Source organism: Ambystoma mexicanum, chromosome 6q (genome assembly GCF_040938575.1).
Source record: "Ambystoma mexicanum isolate Mex_15411 chromosome 6q, UKY_AmexF1_1, whole genome shotgun sequence".
NCBI lineage: Eukaryota > Metazoa > Chordata > Amphibia > Caudata > Ambystomatidae > Ambystoma > Ambystoma mexicanum.
The window spans coordinates 130,730,744-130,747,014 of record NC_090937.1 but is presented as its reverse complement, the minus strand read 5'-3'; the positions used below and the strand labels follow the sequence as shown (position 1 = coordinate 130,747,014).

Below are 16,271 nucleotides of genomic sequence, written 5' to 3'. Positions count from 1 at the left end.
ATTATTATTATTATTATTATTATTATTATTATTATTGTTTAACTGAAAGTTGCTGTCTTCTTACATCCTACTTAGAAAGGGGATTAAAGACAGTCCCTGACCATGGACTACTGAAATATGATCACTACATTGTAGTGGTACATTTGAGTGTTCGGTAAGGGTTACCCTCATCACACCATTAACCCAATCACGTGGATGTCTTACAATGAATTTCCACCTTTTGCAACACAGTTCAAGAGGTGTACATCTGGGCAGAACACTCATCTCTTACCTACCGAGGCTCTGCCCTTCAGAACCACTCACCAATATTCAAAATCTGGTGGTTGCTTTTTGCACAAATAATTGCAATTGGATTGGTGTGCTATTCACCCTTTACTCATGCTCTTCTTCATCGCCGTTTCGATGTGAATTATAATCTTCATCAGTGCCAAGACACCAAGCTCAGTGAAATTGTTTCTCTTTATCAAACAATAGTTTATTCTGAGTAGTGGAACACAAGCAGAGATGTAATGGTTCTTTTGTGTTTTGCTCCACCTCAAGAAAGAACGCAATGTGAAGGGAAGTAGAGTACTTGCTATTCCATGTCTCGTATCGGGCTCGGTGGGGATTGGCCACTTCTTGAGACTTCGTCAGCTCCAGAGCACCAGTCAGGTTTGGCATACGTCACATCCTCAGCCATATTGCACATCATCGCCTTGTACCTTTGCACGTTCGGTTTCCTCTTCTTCCACCATCATTAGCTCAGAATGTTTGTTTTAGCTAAGATTGCTGGTCTATGGTGCTAATTTCAATATTCTCTACAAAATGTATTGAGAAAGTTCATGACTGCTGCAACCTACGGATTAGTAGAATTTTCACTTCGGGTATACGTGCAAGTAGAGAAGGAATCCTAAATTGAAGGCGTCTTTATCAACCTCAAAAGTAACAAAGGAGTTGTGGCGTTGCTCCTAGGTGGTATAAATGGATTCCCTGTGGGTAGACATAGAGTGAGACATTGATTTGGTTGGTGTTTAACATATAAATATACATTTACTGGCCATCCACATACAAACACCAGGTGCATAATCCAAAAACACTGTCATCCTCTACTGCATTACACCATCAACTGCATAATATAAGTGTGTACAGCTTTGGACCATCCCCATTCAAACTCAGCCCTCAACAAGTCCATCTTGTGATCACTGACATCTACTCTTCTGCTACCAGTATGTCCCTCCTAGACCAGAAATTCACATTCCCCAGTACACATTTCCTATTTACCTAGTGTACCTGTAATCGTACAAACACAATACCACACCACAACTATCTCTCTCTTTCCACAAGCCACATAATCTCATCATTTGCACCTCCCTACCTCATCTCGATTAACAGCCTCAGCCCCTCACTCCCATCAATCATTTCACCTACAAGCCCTATATATAACATCACAATGCACCATATCTAAAGCAATTACAATTCTCTTCCAAAACCATTTAGCAACCCCTCACTTCATCTACCCACCATCACCTGACATCTGATCTTCATGCCTGGAATAGCACTCACAGCTACTACCTACACCCCACCAATACACTCTCAAACATCTACACATCCACCTTGTACATCCACAATCAATCAGCTAACTCACCCCCTAATGGATGGGCTGTCAACGCTGTCATCAGGCATAGACACCCTAAAGCCAATTCATCTTGGATGACAACACCTCAATATGACCCCTTTAAACCTTCAGCTTCATTACCACATAGCTCACCACTGTGTTTACCTGAATTCAAATATTTCTTCTATTGAAAACCACACTCACACAAACACACCTGGACACTGCTCATCAATTTCACTCATCAAAGGCACACCCTCAAAGCATGTTTGATTACTCTCCCTGCAGACCTAATTTGTGAATGAATGAGATCACCTCTCACCCTACCTACCCTGATAAATAGCCACCCAAAAATGTGCACAGTTCAATTCAGCATGTGGCTGCTCTTTATCTGCTCAGATAAATCGACCAGGATTATTGAGAATTCTGATTTCCGATGGATTCTGCCTTGGAAATTAGATCTGCTAAACAGTTTCCCTCTCAGACAGTGCCCTTTGCTTTAAAAATGAGTTCAGTAGGTTCTACCCAGATGTGCCTGTCGCCGATCGGGTGTATAATTGAACATACCACCATCCCCATTAGCGACACCCCATATATACATTCTGCTCTGCATAATTATGGGGCATGCTGGCAGCCATTTGGAGTACACATCATGCAAGTATGCAGAGAAGTTAATGTGCACAGAGACTGGAGAACAGTTTCTGATATTGGCTAACTTTTAAAAGTGCAATTAGCCCTAAGGGAACCTCTTAACACTATTTAGACGTCTATTGGCACATGTAACCTCACCAATCAAGGATTATACAATGAGGGAAAGTATGGTGTAGAATTACAAACAGTATGGTGAAACTAAATTCATTTTAACTACAATGCGACTAGAGATAAATGTTATCTTCAAATTGGAAACCCATTTTTCATAGGAAAACCTGCTAAAAAAAGGCTAACAGTTTGCACATCGAAGGGGCATTCCTGACCATATCAAACAATGCATTGTCTGCAAAGGAAGGTTTTCTAAAATGTGCACTACACTTTTGAAAAGAAAAAAAAAAAACAGTAGTTGATATGAAAACAAACAAGCAGGCTTCAATTTGTAATTGGTAACTTCATGAATATGGTGATGGTGATACAGTTCCTCTTAAACTAGGGACAGAGCTAAAGAAAAGATAAAAAAGTATCTTATTAAAAGATAAAGGGCCTATCACGAGTTTGGCAGTAGCCCCTTAAATGCGGTGGTAGCACTGTTACTGCCGCATTTAAGGGTCCGCCAAATCATGGCTTTGGCTGATTTGCCCCCAGCTCTGAGCTGGGGGAAATCCACCGAAAATGTGCCGATTTTCGGCGCGTTTACCACCGGCGGGAAAACCGCCAGTGGTAAAAGTGCTAAATTTCCCCATCGAGCCCAATGGGGAATGGGGAATTCTCGAATGGGCTCAATAGGGAATGGGCAACACCGTTCCGCCAAACCCAGGATCCGGCGCTAATAGCGACGGTGGGTTGGCGGTAGCGCTAATAACGCCAGCGCTATTAGCACCAGCGTTACCGCCAACTCGTGATGAGGCCCAAAGTGATTAATGAAGGGATAACATAGCCAACATAGAATTTGCTGACGTACTGTTATCTCCCATCTCTGGCTGTCCAAGGTTGCCTAAAGATAAAAGAGATGTCTGCTGTCACTTTGAAACTGCACCCACTAACATTTGAGCCCGGATATATCCAGGAGATCTTTGGTAGTCTTAGTGTGGAAGTTGACACCTCTCCCAGTTAGGGACTGGCTTCCTTAGGGAGTGGGGCTGGGAATAGGATCTTGAAGGGAAGCTGAAGGACAAAGGAGAAATACTGACAAGGGGAAACATATCACGACTAGCCTTTGATCTCGGACAGACATGGGAAAGTTGCAGGGCAGTCTTGAACACAAAAAAGTACAGGAAGAAGAACATAGCTTTCTATGTCCTTATTCTACATCACTTCCTTATTAATGCCACCCCCACCCTCCCAACTTCCTGCAAATCAAGGTCTGCGAGTATGACACTGCAAAGGAGGGGTAATCTGTAACAGACACATTGATTGGCCTTCAAAAGAAGGCTTGAAAGATGACCAATCCCCTGCTAGGGATTGTGTTTATATCGGTGGTGAATAACCCCAGTTAGAGGATAAACCTCTTCTGCAGTCATCCATGGACAGAACAGGAAATCAGATTGAACTCGTGTGGAGCTAGAGCTGATCAAAGTCTCTTCAATAGGTTGAAGAAGAGGTTTCCAGGAAAACGTATAGCTCTCACCACTTCCACCTCTGGGAACAAGTGAAGTGATTGCCGGAAGGAAAGATGATCAACTGAACTGCTCCTACATAGGTAGCTCTTCCCAGGACTGTGGGCAAGACCCGGCAACCATCTCTAGAGTGTTTTCCAGATTCCCAGAATTGGAAAAAGCAGGGCAAGCATAATGTTTCTTCAAGGGGCCTGGTGAAAGGATCAATGGTATGTAGCAGTCCTAAAGGTTCTCCCTCTGTGGCAATGCTGGGTGCATAATTTGGCATTTACAGATCTGAGCCACGTTGAGTTGATCAAGCTGATATTGAACTTCTATGAAGCTGGTGATACAAACTGACTTGCTCATTACCTGTGTTTCGAGCTATGCTTCTCTACATTGAGCTGTCCATGGAAGCCAGTCAAGCCATGAACCGTGTACATCCCAGACCAACTCGCAGCATTAAATAGTTAAGACCTTTCATACATTGCACCTACTATCTATAATAGGAACAGTTCTAAACTCCAAAACATGCCACATCAGACTGTAGCCACATACATAACATTCCTGTTAACTTTGATAGAGATACATTTCACTGATGTGCATCCCAACTATTGACTTTGTCTGTCTTCTATTCCCAAGCACAATTTGAAATATACAGAAAATGTCTGAATCGAGTTATTGGGCCTCATTACGAGGTGGGCGGTAAGGGGTAAATGGCGCCGGTAAAGGTGCTGGTGACCTTAACCCCGTACCACCCTATTATGAGGTCTCCTCGCGGGACCCGGTAAGCACGCCTGGTAAAACCTGGTGTCCTTAGCGGGTCTCGCGAGGAGACCAGGATGCTAACAACATTATTAACGGGCCAGTTGTTAGCATCATCCCCATTCCCATTGAGCCCTATGGGGATCAAATGGGAATGGGCATTCATTTTTACCGGGTCCAAGAAAAGGAAGGGCAATTACCGGGTCCGCCAAGGTCGGCATGACCCAGTAATTGCCCATTCCATGGACCCGGTATAAATTAATTACCGGCAGCAGCTGTGCCCTAAATAAGGGCACGGCTACCGCCAGGGTCCTAATGAGGCCCATTTTGTTCACTGGAACCACAATAGCGTGGTGCACTTAGAAAATGCATCTATTTATTTCTAAGCAGTAAGACTATCTTCTAGCACTGTCTTTTTGCTACATTGTTTTTCAACACAAAAGAGCGCGAGGCCACTTTGCCGGTATTGTCATTGCATTGCACATAGCAACTTGTTAGCACTTTTATTAAAACAGTAGAAGAAGAACAACATATTTCAGAAGCCTGTACCATGTCTTTTTATCATTTGGCCTTGGTCCCTCTTGTTCAAAACACGTCAGTTCCTACGTAAAAGTGACAGATAACATCAAGCCTGACTTCATTTTGAAATGTAGACAAGTAAGATATTCTTGCATGAATGACACCATTATCTTTTAACATGGGATTGTATAACAGAGACACATGGGCGGGAATCAGCCTTTAAAATCAGCACTTTCACAGCCTGAGTGAGGTTCCTCAAATTACACCAGAAGCTGTAACACACTGAATCATGAACGGGCACCTTTGAGCCACCCATCCATCACTGGAGCCACTACCATTAGGACCATTGCCACCTGCACCTGGAGAGAGTCAAGCTCTTGGAGGCCTCCATAAACGGAGCAGCGCGCAATGGTGCTCGAATCCATTTGAGCCGCGAGCGGCTTTGAAGAATGACTTGCACCATTAAACAAAGGCTATGAGGACCATCTTGACTCTGTCGAGCTGCTGCAAAAGTTTCAGGTATGATATGATATGATAGGTTATTTATAAAGCGCATAATACTCAGAGGTTTCTAATTGCGGACCCGGAGATCAAACCTGTGGTGTTCTGTGTCGTCTTGCTTCCAAGGCGAGCACGTTGCCCCTGAGCTATCCTCCCGAGGTAGAGTTGCAAATGGACTAGAGGCTACTAAAAAGGCTTGGATAGATTGTGCCTTCCTGGCCTTTATATTTTCGGCCATAGAGATGGCTTGTTTTTCCTCCCCACTTCTCAGAAGTGTTGTTTATTTTGAAGCGATGGGCTACACCATATACTGGGCATCCTTTTTTTTGCTTGATGTCTTGTCACAAGTTCACAGCATAGTTGACCTTTACATAACATCTTGAGTTTGGACATGTCATTTAACATTGCTGTCCTTGCTCTATACATTCCCAAAAGCACGTGACCCTGATATGCTCCTTCAGAAATCGATACTAATTCTTTAAAGCAATGTTGTTGAGAGAAACAGTTGTGAAGGGAGCATGTGGTGTGATAGATTAAATTGCCGAACAATTAATGAACTTAGTCTGCTTTTAACATGTTATTTTAGAATGTAATTGTGGATCAGGAATTGTCATCTCGTTTCTCATTAGGGCTGTCACGTGATCTGTTAAATTCGCCCCTCATAGCAGGGTGATATGTATCACGGTGCAGAATATGCCTCCAGCCCTATCATTGCAGAGCAAAGCAAGACCCACTTGTTTTGTTGCCCTGCAAACACACTTGGACAAGGTCACACGGGGACAAAAATTCAGCCCGGGCACCAAATCACATTGGGAAAATCCCATGTCACGACTACTCAAAACACACTGTTTCAGTACTACCTGGGAAATATTGCATAGGAAATGTGCATACAAGGTTACATTTTAAATAGTATTGCATTAGTAACATTAGCCCACATTGTTTGGAGCAGCCCTTCGGGTATCATCCTATTGCCCTATAGGTCAGTCCGAGCCTACAATGAGTTTACAATTGCATTGTTGTCATGGCAATAAAAAAATAATCAGAGTACAACCTTGTGCATCTTTCAGCCAGTAGGTCACATGGGCCTCAAAGGAGTACCAACAGCAAGCCCGGTCCTGGGGTACCCTATTGACAATGAGTAATTAGGCAGAAGGGAGCGACAGAACATACTGCTGCTTTGAGATACCCTTAATTGAATAATTTGTGCCAGTGGTGCTACGCCCAAAATGCATGGCAGATGCCCATGTTCATTGCAAACTCTAGCACATCCCACACTAGTATGGCTTGGTTGACTGTGTGCAAAACTACACACTGATTGTGTGAGTTCAGACATGCTACATTGTTCAGCCTAAAGTGACAGAGGGGCATACCCCCCCACTTCTCTTTTAGTCCCCAACCGTGCCCACCTCTATCCTAGATGTGCCCATGGGCCATGTGTATTTAACAGTCTGACAGGGCCAATTGCTATGAATAAAATCATAGACTGGGCAGTTACTCATCCCATGATACTCATGGGCTCGTCTGTGGTCATATGGTCTCCCCCTGGCACTTCCCTTGTGATCCCTGGCCCATTTGTCCATCGGACACCTGTAAAATGATAAATCGCTCTGTGAAAAAAAAAAAAACTAGTTGCCTGAGAAAAATACATTTGGTTTTGACAGTTTTATTAATGTGTGCAATCACAATTATCGTTTAAAAATTAGAACTGCTTGTTCAGTGGAAGCGGGCATCATCTGAGACTTCTGCAAGCCTATCAGGTGCACGCCTTAGAATAAGAAGAGTGAACAGTTTCCATAGTAGCACTGGCAATGGAATCTTAATAATCGATGTTGTTTAGCATTCTTTATCTGTTCGTGTAATTTCAACTTAGGTCCTTCTTCTGTGTTTGCAGTTTGCTTAAGCGTGGCTTGGTTATCTCTTACATGTGCTGGCTATATTAGCATGGACTTACAATCAAACACGTTTTACACTTTTTATACAGTATGCAGAAAGAGATGGAACAAGTTCATTAAGTCGCGAGCTTGTTGCTTGGGAAAGAAGTTCATTTTATGGCCGTCACAGCTTTCAATTTCAAGGGCCGACCCAGGCGCACTTCCTTACAATGCTGATATTGGCTACAATATTTTGGTTACCATTAATATTTATTATTTGCGATGCTAAAAAAAAAGAAAATGGTTAAGTTAGCAAGAACTGTACAAACACATATTAAATCATGCTTCCTTTACCGAACACGCGTTGACTATGTTTTAAAAAATAATAATTTTAGTTTGATTTAGAATGTGATATGGCACTTTGAAAATCTGCTTTATTAAACACAAGCAACTTATTCTGATCATGCAGGGAAACAATTCAGAAATACAGGTGTGTTGATGTAAAGCTAGGAATGCAAAAGATGTGATCAAAATGGTAAATTGGAGACCCTGAAACAAGGACAGCTGCTCCCAAATCATGACTTTCTACTTGAGCAAATTGATACTGGGCAAACCACTTTTCCTCTTAGTGTGCTATTTTCATTAACTTCTCAAAAGAAGCTCACCTAAAAGTGCTCCAGTTCAGTCTTTCAACCAAAGAGCTGAACCATTAAACCTTAAATGAGCCCTCCTGGCACCTAAACTCCACACCCCTCACCTGCCTGCCTTTAGCAATTCTGGGCCCGCTGTGACAAGGCCATTTGTCTTCAATATGTGAGCGAGGGGCAGTGGGGCCATGGACGACCCAGTTGCCCAGGAGTATGCCTGGGTGAATGTGCCTGCACTTAACATGTGATGGAAACACCTGGGCAAGTGAGGCTGTGTATTACATAGGGGCCTTATACTTGGCACATCAGGCGTTACATTGCCTACAATAGTAGCACTTAAGCCATTGAGAATGCACTTGGATTGCACTAACAGCACTTGGGCTTCTGAGGCTTCTGAGTCTTCAGCTTGCATGTGATCACAAAAGACAACATATGATGATTTACCTGACATAAAATGACACCCCTTCAGGGAACATGCCAGAACATATAATATACCCAAGTAGTGTCATATTATGAATATGCCTGGCCAGTGAAATGCCAACTGCCCTGAGATGGCAGTAACTGACCATATGTGGCTGTACTGGCATGAGAGAGAACTGCTACTGCTCTGTGATAGTTCTGCTGTTTGACACCCATGACATATTGGACAAGCACTATAGTTAATATATGGTTGGAAATACAAATAGCCTTGAGTAGTAATTAGTATTATATTAATCTTACACTTAATATTGTTAATAAATTCACAATGTGTGATGTGACTGGGGTTCTAAGATCATATCACTTCCTATCATGTCATCATGGTGAAAGGACATGTAAGGAGACTTCCTGTGATTTCATCATGCAAGTGATGTCACTTCCTCTACCCATGACATGTTGGTAAAATGACATCCCTGCCCTAAGAGACCGTCACAATGCCACATTTTAGATATGCCTTTGTCTCGGGGAGACTCCTCGTCCTCTATCATGACATTGTAAAGCAAAACGCCAACTACAATTGATACCCCCCCTAGAGAGGAGGTTATCCCATGTAAAAACTCTATTAATAACACATTGATATATCACTGTTTGTGTTCCTCGTCCGCTAATTGGCCACTTATAATCTTTTGCAGGTGTCAAACCTCTACCTGTACGACACTGTGCTTCTGCTGGCCAATGCATTCCACAAGAAGCTCGAGGACCGGAAGTGGCACAGCATGGCCAGCCTGACCTGCATCCGCAAGAACTCCAAGCCCTGGCAAGGCGGCAGATCCATGCTGGATACTGTCAAGAAGGTGCAGTACTTACATTGTTGGACAGTGCATGTAATGCTCTTTTATACTCAATAGAGGACAATACTTTGCGTGACAGGCATTTATTTTGAGTATGCAATATATTCTCCATTTTCACGCACTGTAATCGGAAATGTTCTTCTCATTGGCAGCAGAACCTAAAGCCCACTTTAGCAGGTCCTGGGTCATTTTACCACAGCTCTTATTTACTGGTATTTCATCTCAAGCACTGAAACTCACTATGAACGTTGGACTTCCATAAACCCTTGCCTGGCACACTGCTTGCATTCCAGACACCCACCCAACCCTCAACGCCTCATGACCCATGTCTCTTATTATGTTCACGCTACACTGCTGCCCCTTCAATGGCGTGTGTCTCGCCGGAAATTTCCATTTTGCTCGCAGGCCAGTTTCACTGATTCCCGTTTCACTGCATTTATTTTACCACATTTTACCGGAAAAAAAAGAAGGGGGTTGGGGTTAGGTATTTAGAAAGATGGGCGTGCATGGTGGCTTGTGCAGAGGGTGGGGGATCTCCTCCTGTATTTTTCTGTGGTAAAACCAAAAAAACTTTTGACCCAGGATTCAGTGAAATCGCTGCCAGCAAATAATATAGAACCGTCAGCACCTGGGCCATGAGATGTTCCCAGCATTGTGTAAGATTCTCTTGGCCCTGCATTTTCATTAGTACCTATTCAAGGAGGACATTCCTGTGATCATTTTTAGTGTGGCAACTAGGTGGTGCTTTAGCGCCAGCTTTAAGCTAAAACTATTGCATTAGAGTAGAGATAGCTGTAAATGGCATTTGAAGAAGCAGACAAAGCTTGTAGGTGTTGTTTGGGTACTTTGATTGCCAAGGGCCATGCTAATCCCTATGGCCATTCCCACCCAATTACTGTCCCTTCCCGCACAAAATACCTCTGCATGGGAACTCTTGGTGCCCTCTTTACTCAATCCTTACCATCACATGTTGCACTTGAAGTTCCTGCCAGTTCTTTTCAAAACAGCGTTCTTAGAGTTAATGGCTTATTTGGAATTGTAAACATGCTACTGGTGTAATAAAACTGTCTTAACCAGGTCTGGTTTCAGCCACTCGATTTCTAAGCACTACGAGTGTCCTTCAATGGAGTCCTATTAAAACAAGCATTGACAAAGCCATTCGTTTTGGATTGTGCATGAGTATAAGGCTTTTGCTATTCACTGGAATAAGATGCCCATGCACTCGCACCATTTTGCACCTGCAACCATCAATAATAACCAGTTGATAACACTCCAGCGGTGCCTGTCACGTGTCTTGTTTTCTTCCCTTTCCCTTCTTTGTATCCTGTGGACCAGTAACCCCCGTTTTCTTTTTTTCCCGCCAAATGGCATTTTCTCTCTTCACATCCCCTGCCCCCTATGTCCTCACCGACATTCTTGCTTGCCAAAACATGCCACAGTGGAGCCAGGTGTACCCCTTTGATGGCATTGGCTGGAACCCGTCTCTTTTGTGATGGCTTTACTGTAGAAGAGTCACACACCCTCTTGCTCCTTTTCCCCGTTCAAGCACCAGGCTGGGTGTGTGGCTAAGCTTCGGTTTACATGCTCAAAACCATTTTTGAAAAGGATTCTATCCAGCAGCCAAGCGCATGTTTGTAAACCTCTATTGGAAATCATAGCCGTATTACACGTGCGTTAGCAACATCTGATGAAGTGACAAGTACATCGAGTGATGTCATAGCAAGGAGGCAGAGAGAGAAACGGACCACGTGCAGACGTTATGCTCCATTACACATGGGGAGTTGGTTTTGCTTTTTAAAAGGGGCCAGGCAAAATTAAATAAATACATTGCCATCCAAGAGTAGAACGTTCTTTAAAGCTGTTGTTCTGCTTTTAATGGAAATTGCTCAAAACTCCAAAAGAAGAACACCACAAGACGGTAGTTCTTACAATGGGTATATTGGTTAATAGTTATGTACTCCTAGAAACACCCAAACCTATCTTTCACATAATAGGCAGCAGTGTATATGTTCCCTTCCTGTATGAGTAAGATTCGAAAGTGCTCTTATGTGTGTGAACTACTGATGCCACTATTCTGCACGGAAATATGTACCAAGACACAGACACATGATAGTAGAGGACTTGATAGTCAAGGTCTCAAGGATTTAAGTGAATGCCTGACTTTATATCAGCAAAACTAGAGTCGTTATTCCCGATGCAAAGACAATCAGTTAACTGGGATGTATGGCCTTAAAGAAGCACACGCCAGTAGGCAGCATGTTGTCACAGGATTCCAGTGTAACTGGTCACATCTTGAACATACTTTTAACTGCTAATACTTTACAGCATCCAATATGTGCCCCCCCCCACCCCCCTTTGCAAATTCATTATATATCTGATATACCCCAAACTAATTCCAAAAATACCACTCCCACCCAAAGGAAAACCGCACATTGAAGGATCACTTCAACACACTGTGCTATCCTTGGCACCAAACCAGCAATCTATAACCAACACACGCCACGTAAGCTCCAAACCAGCTGCTGTGCCCGCCACAAACTCCCTCAGCAGCAGCATGTAGTCTGCAGAAGAAAACCACACGTGTCTCATAGAGCACTACTGATTTATAGATAGCTTTGCTTACACAATACACACAGCTCTCCAGGGTGGAGCCTGACATCCTCGTGACTGGAGCTCTGGGGCATGTCTAGCAGGCATGATGAAGCCTGTCAAATCCTCTAACCAGAAATGCAAGATTAGAACATGCCATTTCACCCAACAAGCTGCACATCCCGCGGCATCACCAGTAACCATCCCTGGAAATCATCACCAGTTCAGAGCCACTGGTTTTATTTTTAAACCCACAATGCATTGCTAAGTGGATGTAACCCGAAGTAGAACTTTCGGGGATGGCTGCTGGCTGGCGATTTGGCAATTGTTGCTTGTTCACTGAAATGGCCGATTTTTCCGGCGCCATTTTGAGTAGAATGGTTTTCTTGCGTTTGTAAACCCAGCATAGCATTGGTCGTGTTTGCTGAACATACACTCCAATGCTGCAAGCACAAGCCTGTTAGAATACCCCATGCTGATGATTTTGTAATGAGGGCCAGTATTGATGTGGGTGCATTGTGTGATGGAGAACCACCTGTTTGGGTTGATAAAGCTATGTATAGATTAGTGCAGCTCTAGAAGACAATGAAACCTAGGAGTCCTGGTGCTGCACCATGTCTGGTTGTTAGTGAAATACCTTATTCTACTACCTTTCCTTAATCTCACATTGTCCCTGGGGGGGCTTTGCAATTGGGGGTCAGGGGTTGCGGGAGGTGTGTTTGAAGATGGTGCTCTGGTCGTAGAGTGCAGGTCATTTTCTGCTCTAGGCTCTTGTGTTCCTCCTGCACTCCTCAGGAGGCAGGGTAATACAGATTCTTCTTACAGGACATTCTGGTAGCTGTAGTCAGCCATCGGCAGCCAAGAACCAACTCCTACCCCATTACACAGTGTAACATTCACAGTTCGGCGGAGCAGCCGACAGTTTGGCCCTCCTTAGTGGGCAAAGATGGATGGATGGAAAAGCTTGGAATTAACACCTCATTTAACACCTCGAGCTTTGCCATTTTACGTGGGGAAACAAGTATGGGCAAACACTAAGATGCAGAAAGGAGGTGATCCAGGACCACGCAATAAAGCATTTCATGTTGGATTTATAACACATATAGTCTGGCCTTGACATGGCTAGGCTACCCTCAGTGTTTAAGTTGGAATCTGAACCATATCTGTAAATATCCTTAAGCCTTTGAACAGATTAGGCACCCAGGAGCATCCGTGGTTTGGTCAAAGCAGGACATAGTTGAACTGTGCAGGGCATGCTTTGCTGTTTGGTTGCATTTTGGTTCTGAATGTTGACTTATTGATCAGCTCACTATTATTTCCTGCCCATTTTTAGGCTTTCTGAACCCATCCATAACTGGAACACACCAAAGCCAAAGCCACGCCCCTATATATTGCCTGTCACCAAACTTAAGCTACAAATACAATACACTTCTGAAAACCCTATGAAGAAGACCTAGATTCACATTCAAGGTTAAAAAGGCACCCTTTAGCCAACATACTGCACCTTTGCATGTCAAAATGCAAGTTCCATGAAATCCGCCCGGCTCCTTTTTTACTTGACATTTAAAAAGAATAATTAATAGGCAGAGCAGAGCTTTGACATTTTACGCCACAGAACGTGGGTTGTGTTCTCAGGAAGCTATTGAACTTCCTTTCCCATTTCCCTCTTCCACAAAGCGACAGCCAATGCAAGTCAGTGTGCCATGTACGCGATGTATCAGGGCTCAGCGGGGCAGAGGGGTGCGTATGATCGGTTTGTGCTTGAGCTACGCCTTCGTTTGTGTATCGCAATATGGAAACAAGAAGATACAACGCAATCGGGCCATTTGGACTGTGCATCGATACTGTGTTTAATGTATTTCATTAAAATGCATGACCTATGTTTTTCCCAGCATGTGAATGATCACTGACAGATAATGTCTGGAGCGCGATAGGCCTCATCAACAACCACACACAGTCTGGACGAAATGCAGCTCTAAATGACTTAGTGGTGGACCTCTGGGTCTATGGCAATACCCATGAAATTACCGTACACATCAAATAAACAGCATGATCTTGGATTGGGAATAACGTGAAATATACGTTTGACCTACTTAGGAAAGTTGGGCTATGTTTTGCCTTAAAATGTGGGGTACATGCTAAGCAAAAATGAAGGTACCAGAAAAGTTAATCCGAATTCTTCTAATAAGATTTTAACTGAGTCCCTTGTGGAGATGATTCCACTATTTCTATTCCAACTCCTCATCTTTTCCAAAAAACCAACAACATCATAGACTATCTGCAACATTCTGATTAAGAACACCAATGAGGAGTCATGGACATTACACTTCTCATGAAGCGGTTGGCCATTACCTGGTGCAGCTAGCCTTGCCTTCTTCAGATCGCGCTCTCCCGGCGTCCATGTAGAAGAAGCAGATTTGATGCGCACATTGTGGTCAGGCAGTCAATAGCTCAAACCTTACGGCTTTCTGTAAAAAGCTTAAAACTGAGCTATTTAGGTAACTCTAGACCTAGAACCACTTAATTAGGTCTCCAGTATCTTCGTATCTGTCCTGTTGCACCTACTAGGCTCTCTCGGAGTCTTGTCCTTGACTCTATGTGAGCGCCCCGATGCCTGCGGGCGGTCGGCGCTATACAAATAAATAAATAAATACATAAATAAAAGACGTTTAAACACCTGTTTGATAATCGGCCTTCATGCTTAGGCAGAGAATAACAAAAGGTGTTGAGAAGTCATTTGATATGCATGAATAAAACAAATCTGGTTAGAGGCTTCCGATAAGGGAGCACATCACATTTAAAATCCTCTCTCTTAAACACAAATGCCTATCAAAGAGCCCCCCCAGTTATCTGTCCAACCAAGTCACCAAGACCCAATCCACCCGGCCCACTAGAGCTGCTGACTCGTCTCCCTGAACATCCCATGCTTCAAGCGACAAATAGCCGGTGGCAGCAGCTTCCCAGTAATCGCAGCTTAACACTGGAACACCTTACCTCTAGCGTTGAGATCAGATGCATCCATCTGCTTCTTCCAGAAAGAACTCAAAACTTGGCATTTCAATTAAGGGAACTAACTAAATGAAATAAACTGAAATTAAATGATATTTTATTTATATTGCGCTCGTACACAAGTGTTTCAGAGCATGAACAGGCAAAGGGAGGGGAACAGGGGAGAACAACAACAACGATCTTACTTGGCCCAGTGACATCGAGAATGTGCAAGTGCATGGGAAGGGGAAAAGGGGTAAAGTGCATGCAGGGGAAAGTGGAAAGTGCGGAACAGAAGATAGAACAGAATAAATAAATAAAAATAAATAATTAAAGGTAGAAGTACAACCGCTTAACTGTATAACCTCTCGTGGATGTGTATCCCAGTGGGTTATCTTGTATCCCTTTTCCCCTGTAAGACCAGGTATCCTAAGACATCCACTGGAAATCCTCTGCAAAGACTGTAACCATAAGGAACATAAGAAACTATCTGTAACCAACATGCTTCTGTAACCAACGCCAAGATGCGCCCCGGCTAAGTGTAGGCATACTTAGTGTCTGATTCATGGAATTCTTTGCACGGTGCAAAGTGACTTTTACTGCAGAAAACTGACTTTGCACTGCCGACTCAAACCCTGATTCATGGAACTGTGCAAAGTGTATGTTTGCAGAGCAAAGTCATTTTTGTAGTAAACAATGAACTGACTTTGCACTGCAAAAATGCATTTTGCACAGTTTGATGAATCAGGGTTTGTGTGGGCAGTGCAAAGTCACTTTTCAGCAGTGCAAGGTCCCGTTGAACATTGCAAAAAAATCCATTAATCGGTCCCTTAGTCTCGTATTCTTCGTGTGGCTGGTTAAAGAATTGCATAACTTTTTTAGTAGTAGATTGAGAGACTGATGCAGAAAAAAAGATATTTGTGCATGCAAAGTGCATTAGTGACAATTTCGACTTGCAACTAGACATCAATACCAAATGCAGAGTGATTGACAAGGAATTCAATAAGTGCCAGGAGCAATCTGTGACTACACTTTGTGGAAACATAAAAATTGCTATGAGGCTGGGAAGCCCAAAGGAAACACACCAACACAGGTTACAAAGAACATACAAGTGCTTTATTTAAAAGCTACAACAGTTACCAAAGTCAATTGACAAACGGATAGCTATTCGGCTCTCAGAGTAACGTAACGAACTTCAACGAAGGTTCGATGCATTAGTAGAGAGACCGTACATTGGAATATTTGGGTCTTTTATATGTTTTGTCCAGCCTTTGGCCAACCCTCTC

The 16,271-nt window shown here is 43.3% G+C and overlaps 1 protein-coding gene across 2 annotated transcripts in view; it reads left to right on the top strand.

Moving 5' to 3' along the window:
* GRID2 (glutamate ionotropic receptor delta type subunit 2) overlaps positions 1-16,271 on the top strand; it is a 2,892,146-nt gene that overhangs the window by 1,699,475 nt on the left and 1,176,400 nt on the right. For both annotated transcript variants that reach the window (XM_069630564.1, XM_069630565.1), the window contains exon 7: positions 9,250-9,411. In XM_069630564.1, coding sequence (XP_069486665.1) covers positions 9,250-9,411 — 162 coding nt within the window. The remainder of the gene's footprint in view (positions 1-9,249; positions 9,412-16,271) is intronic.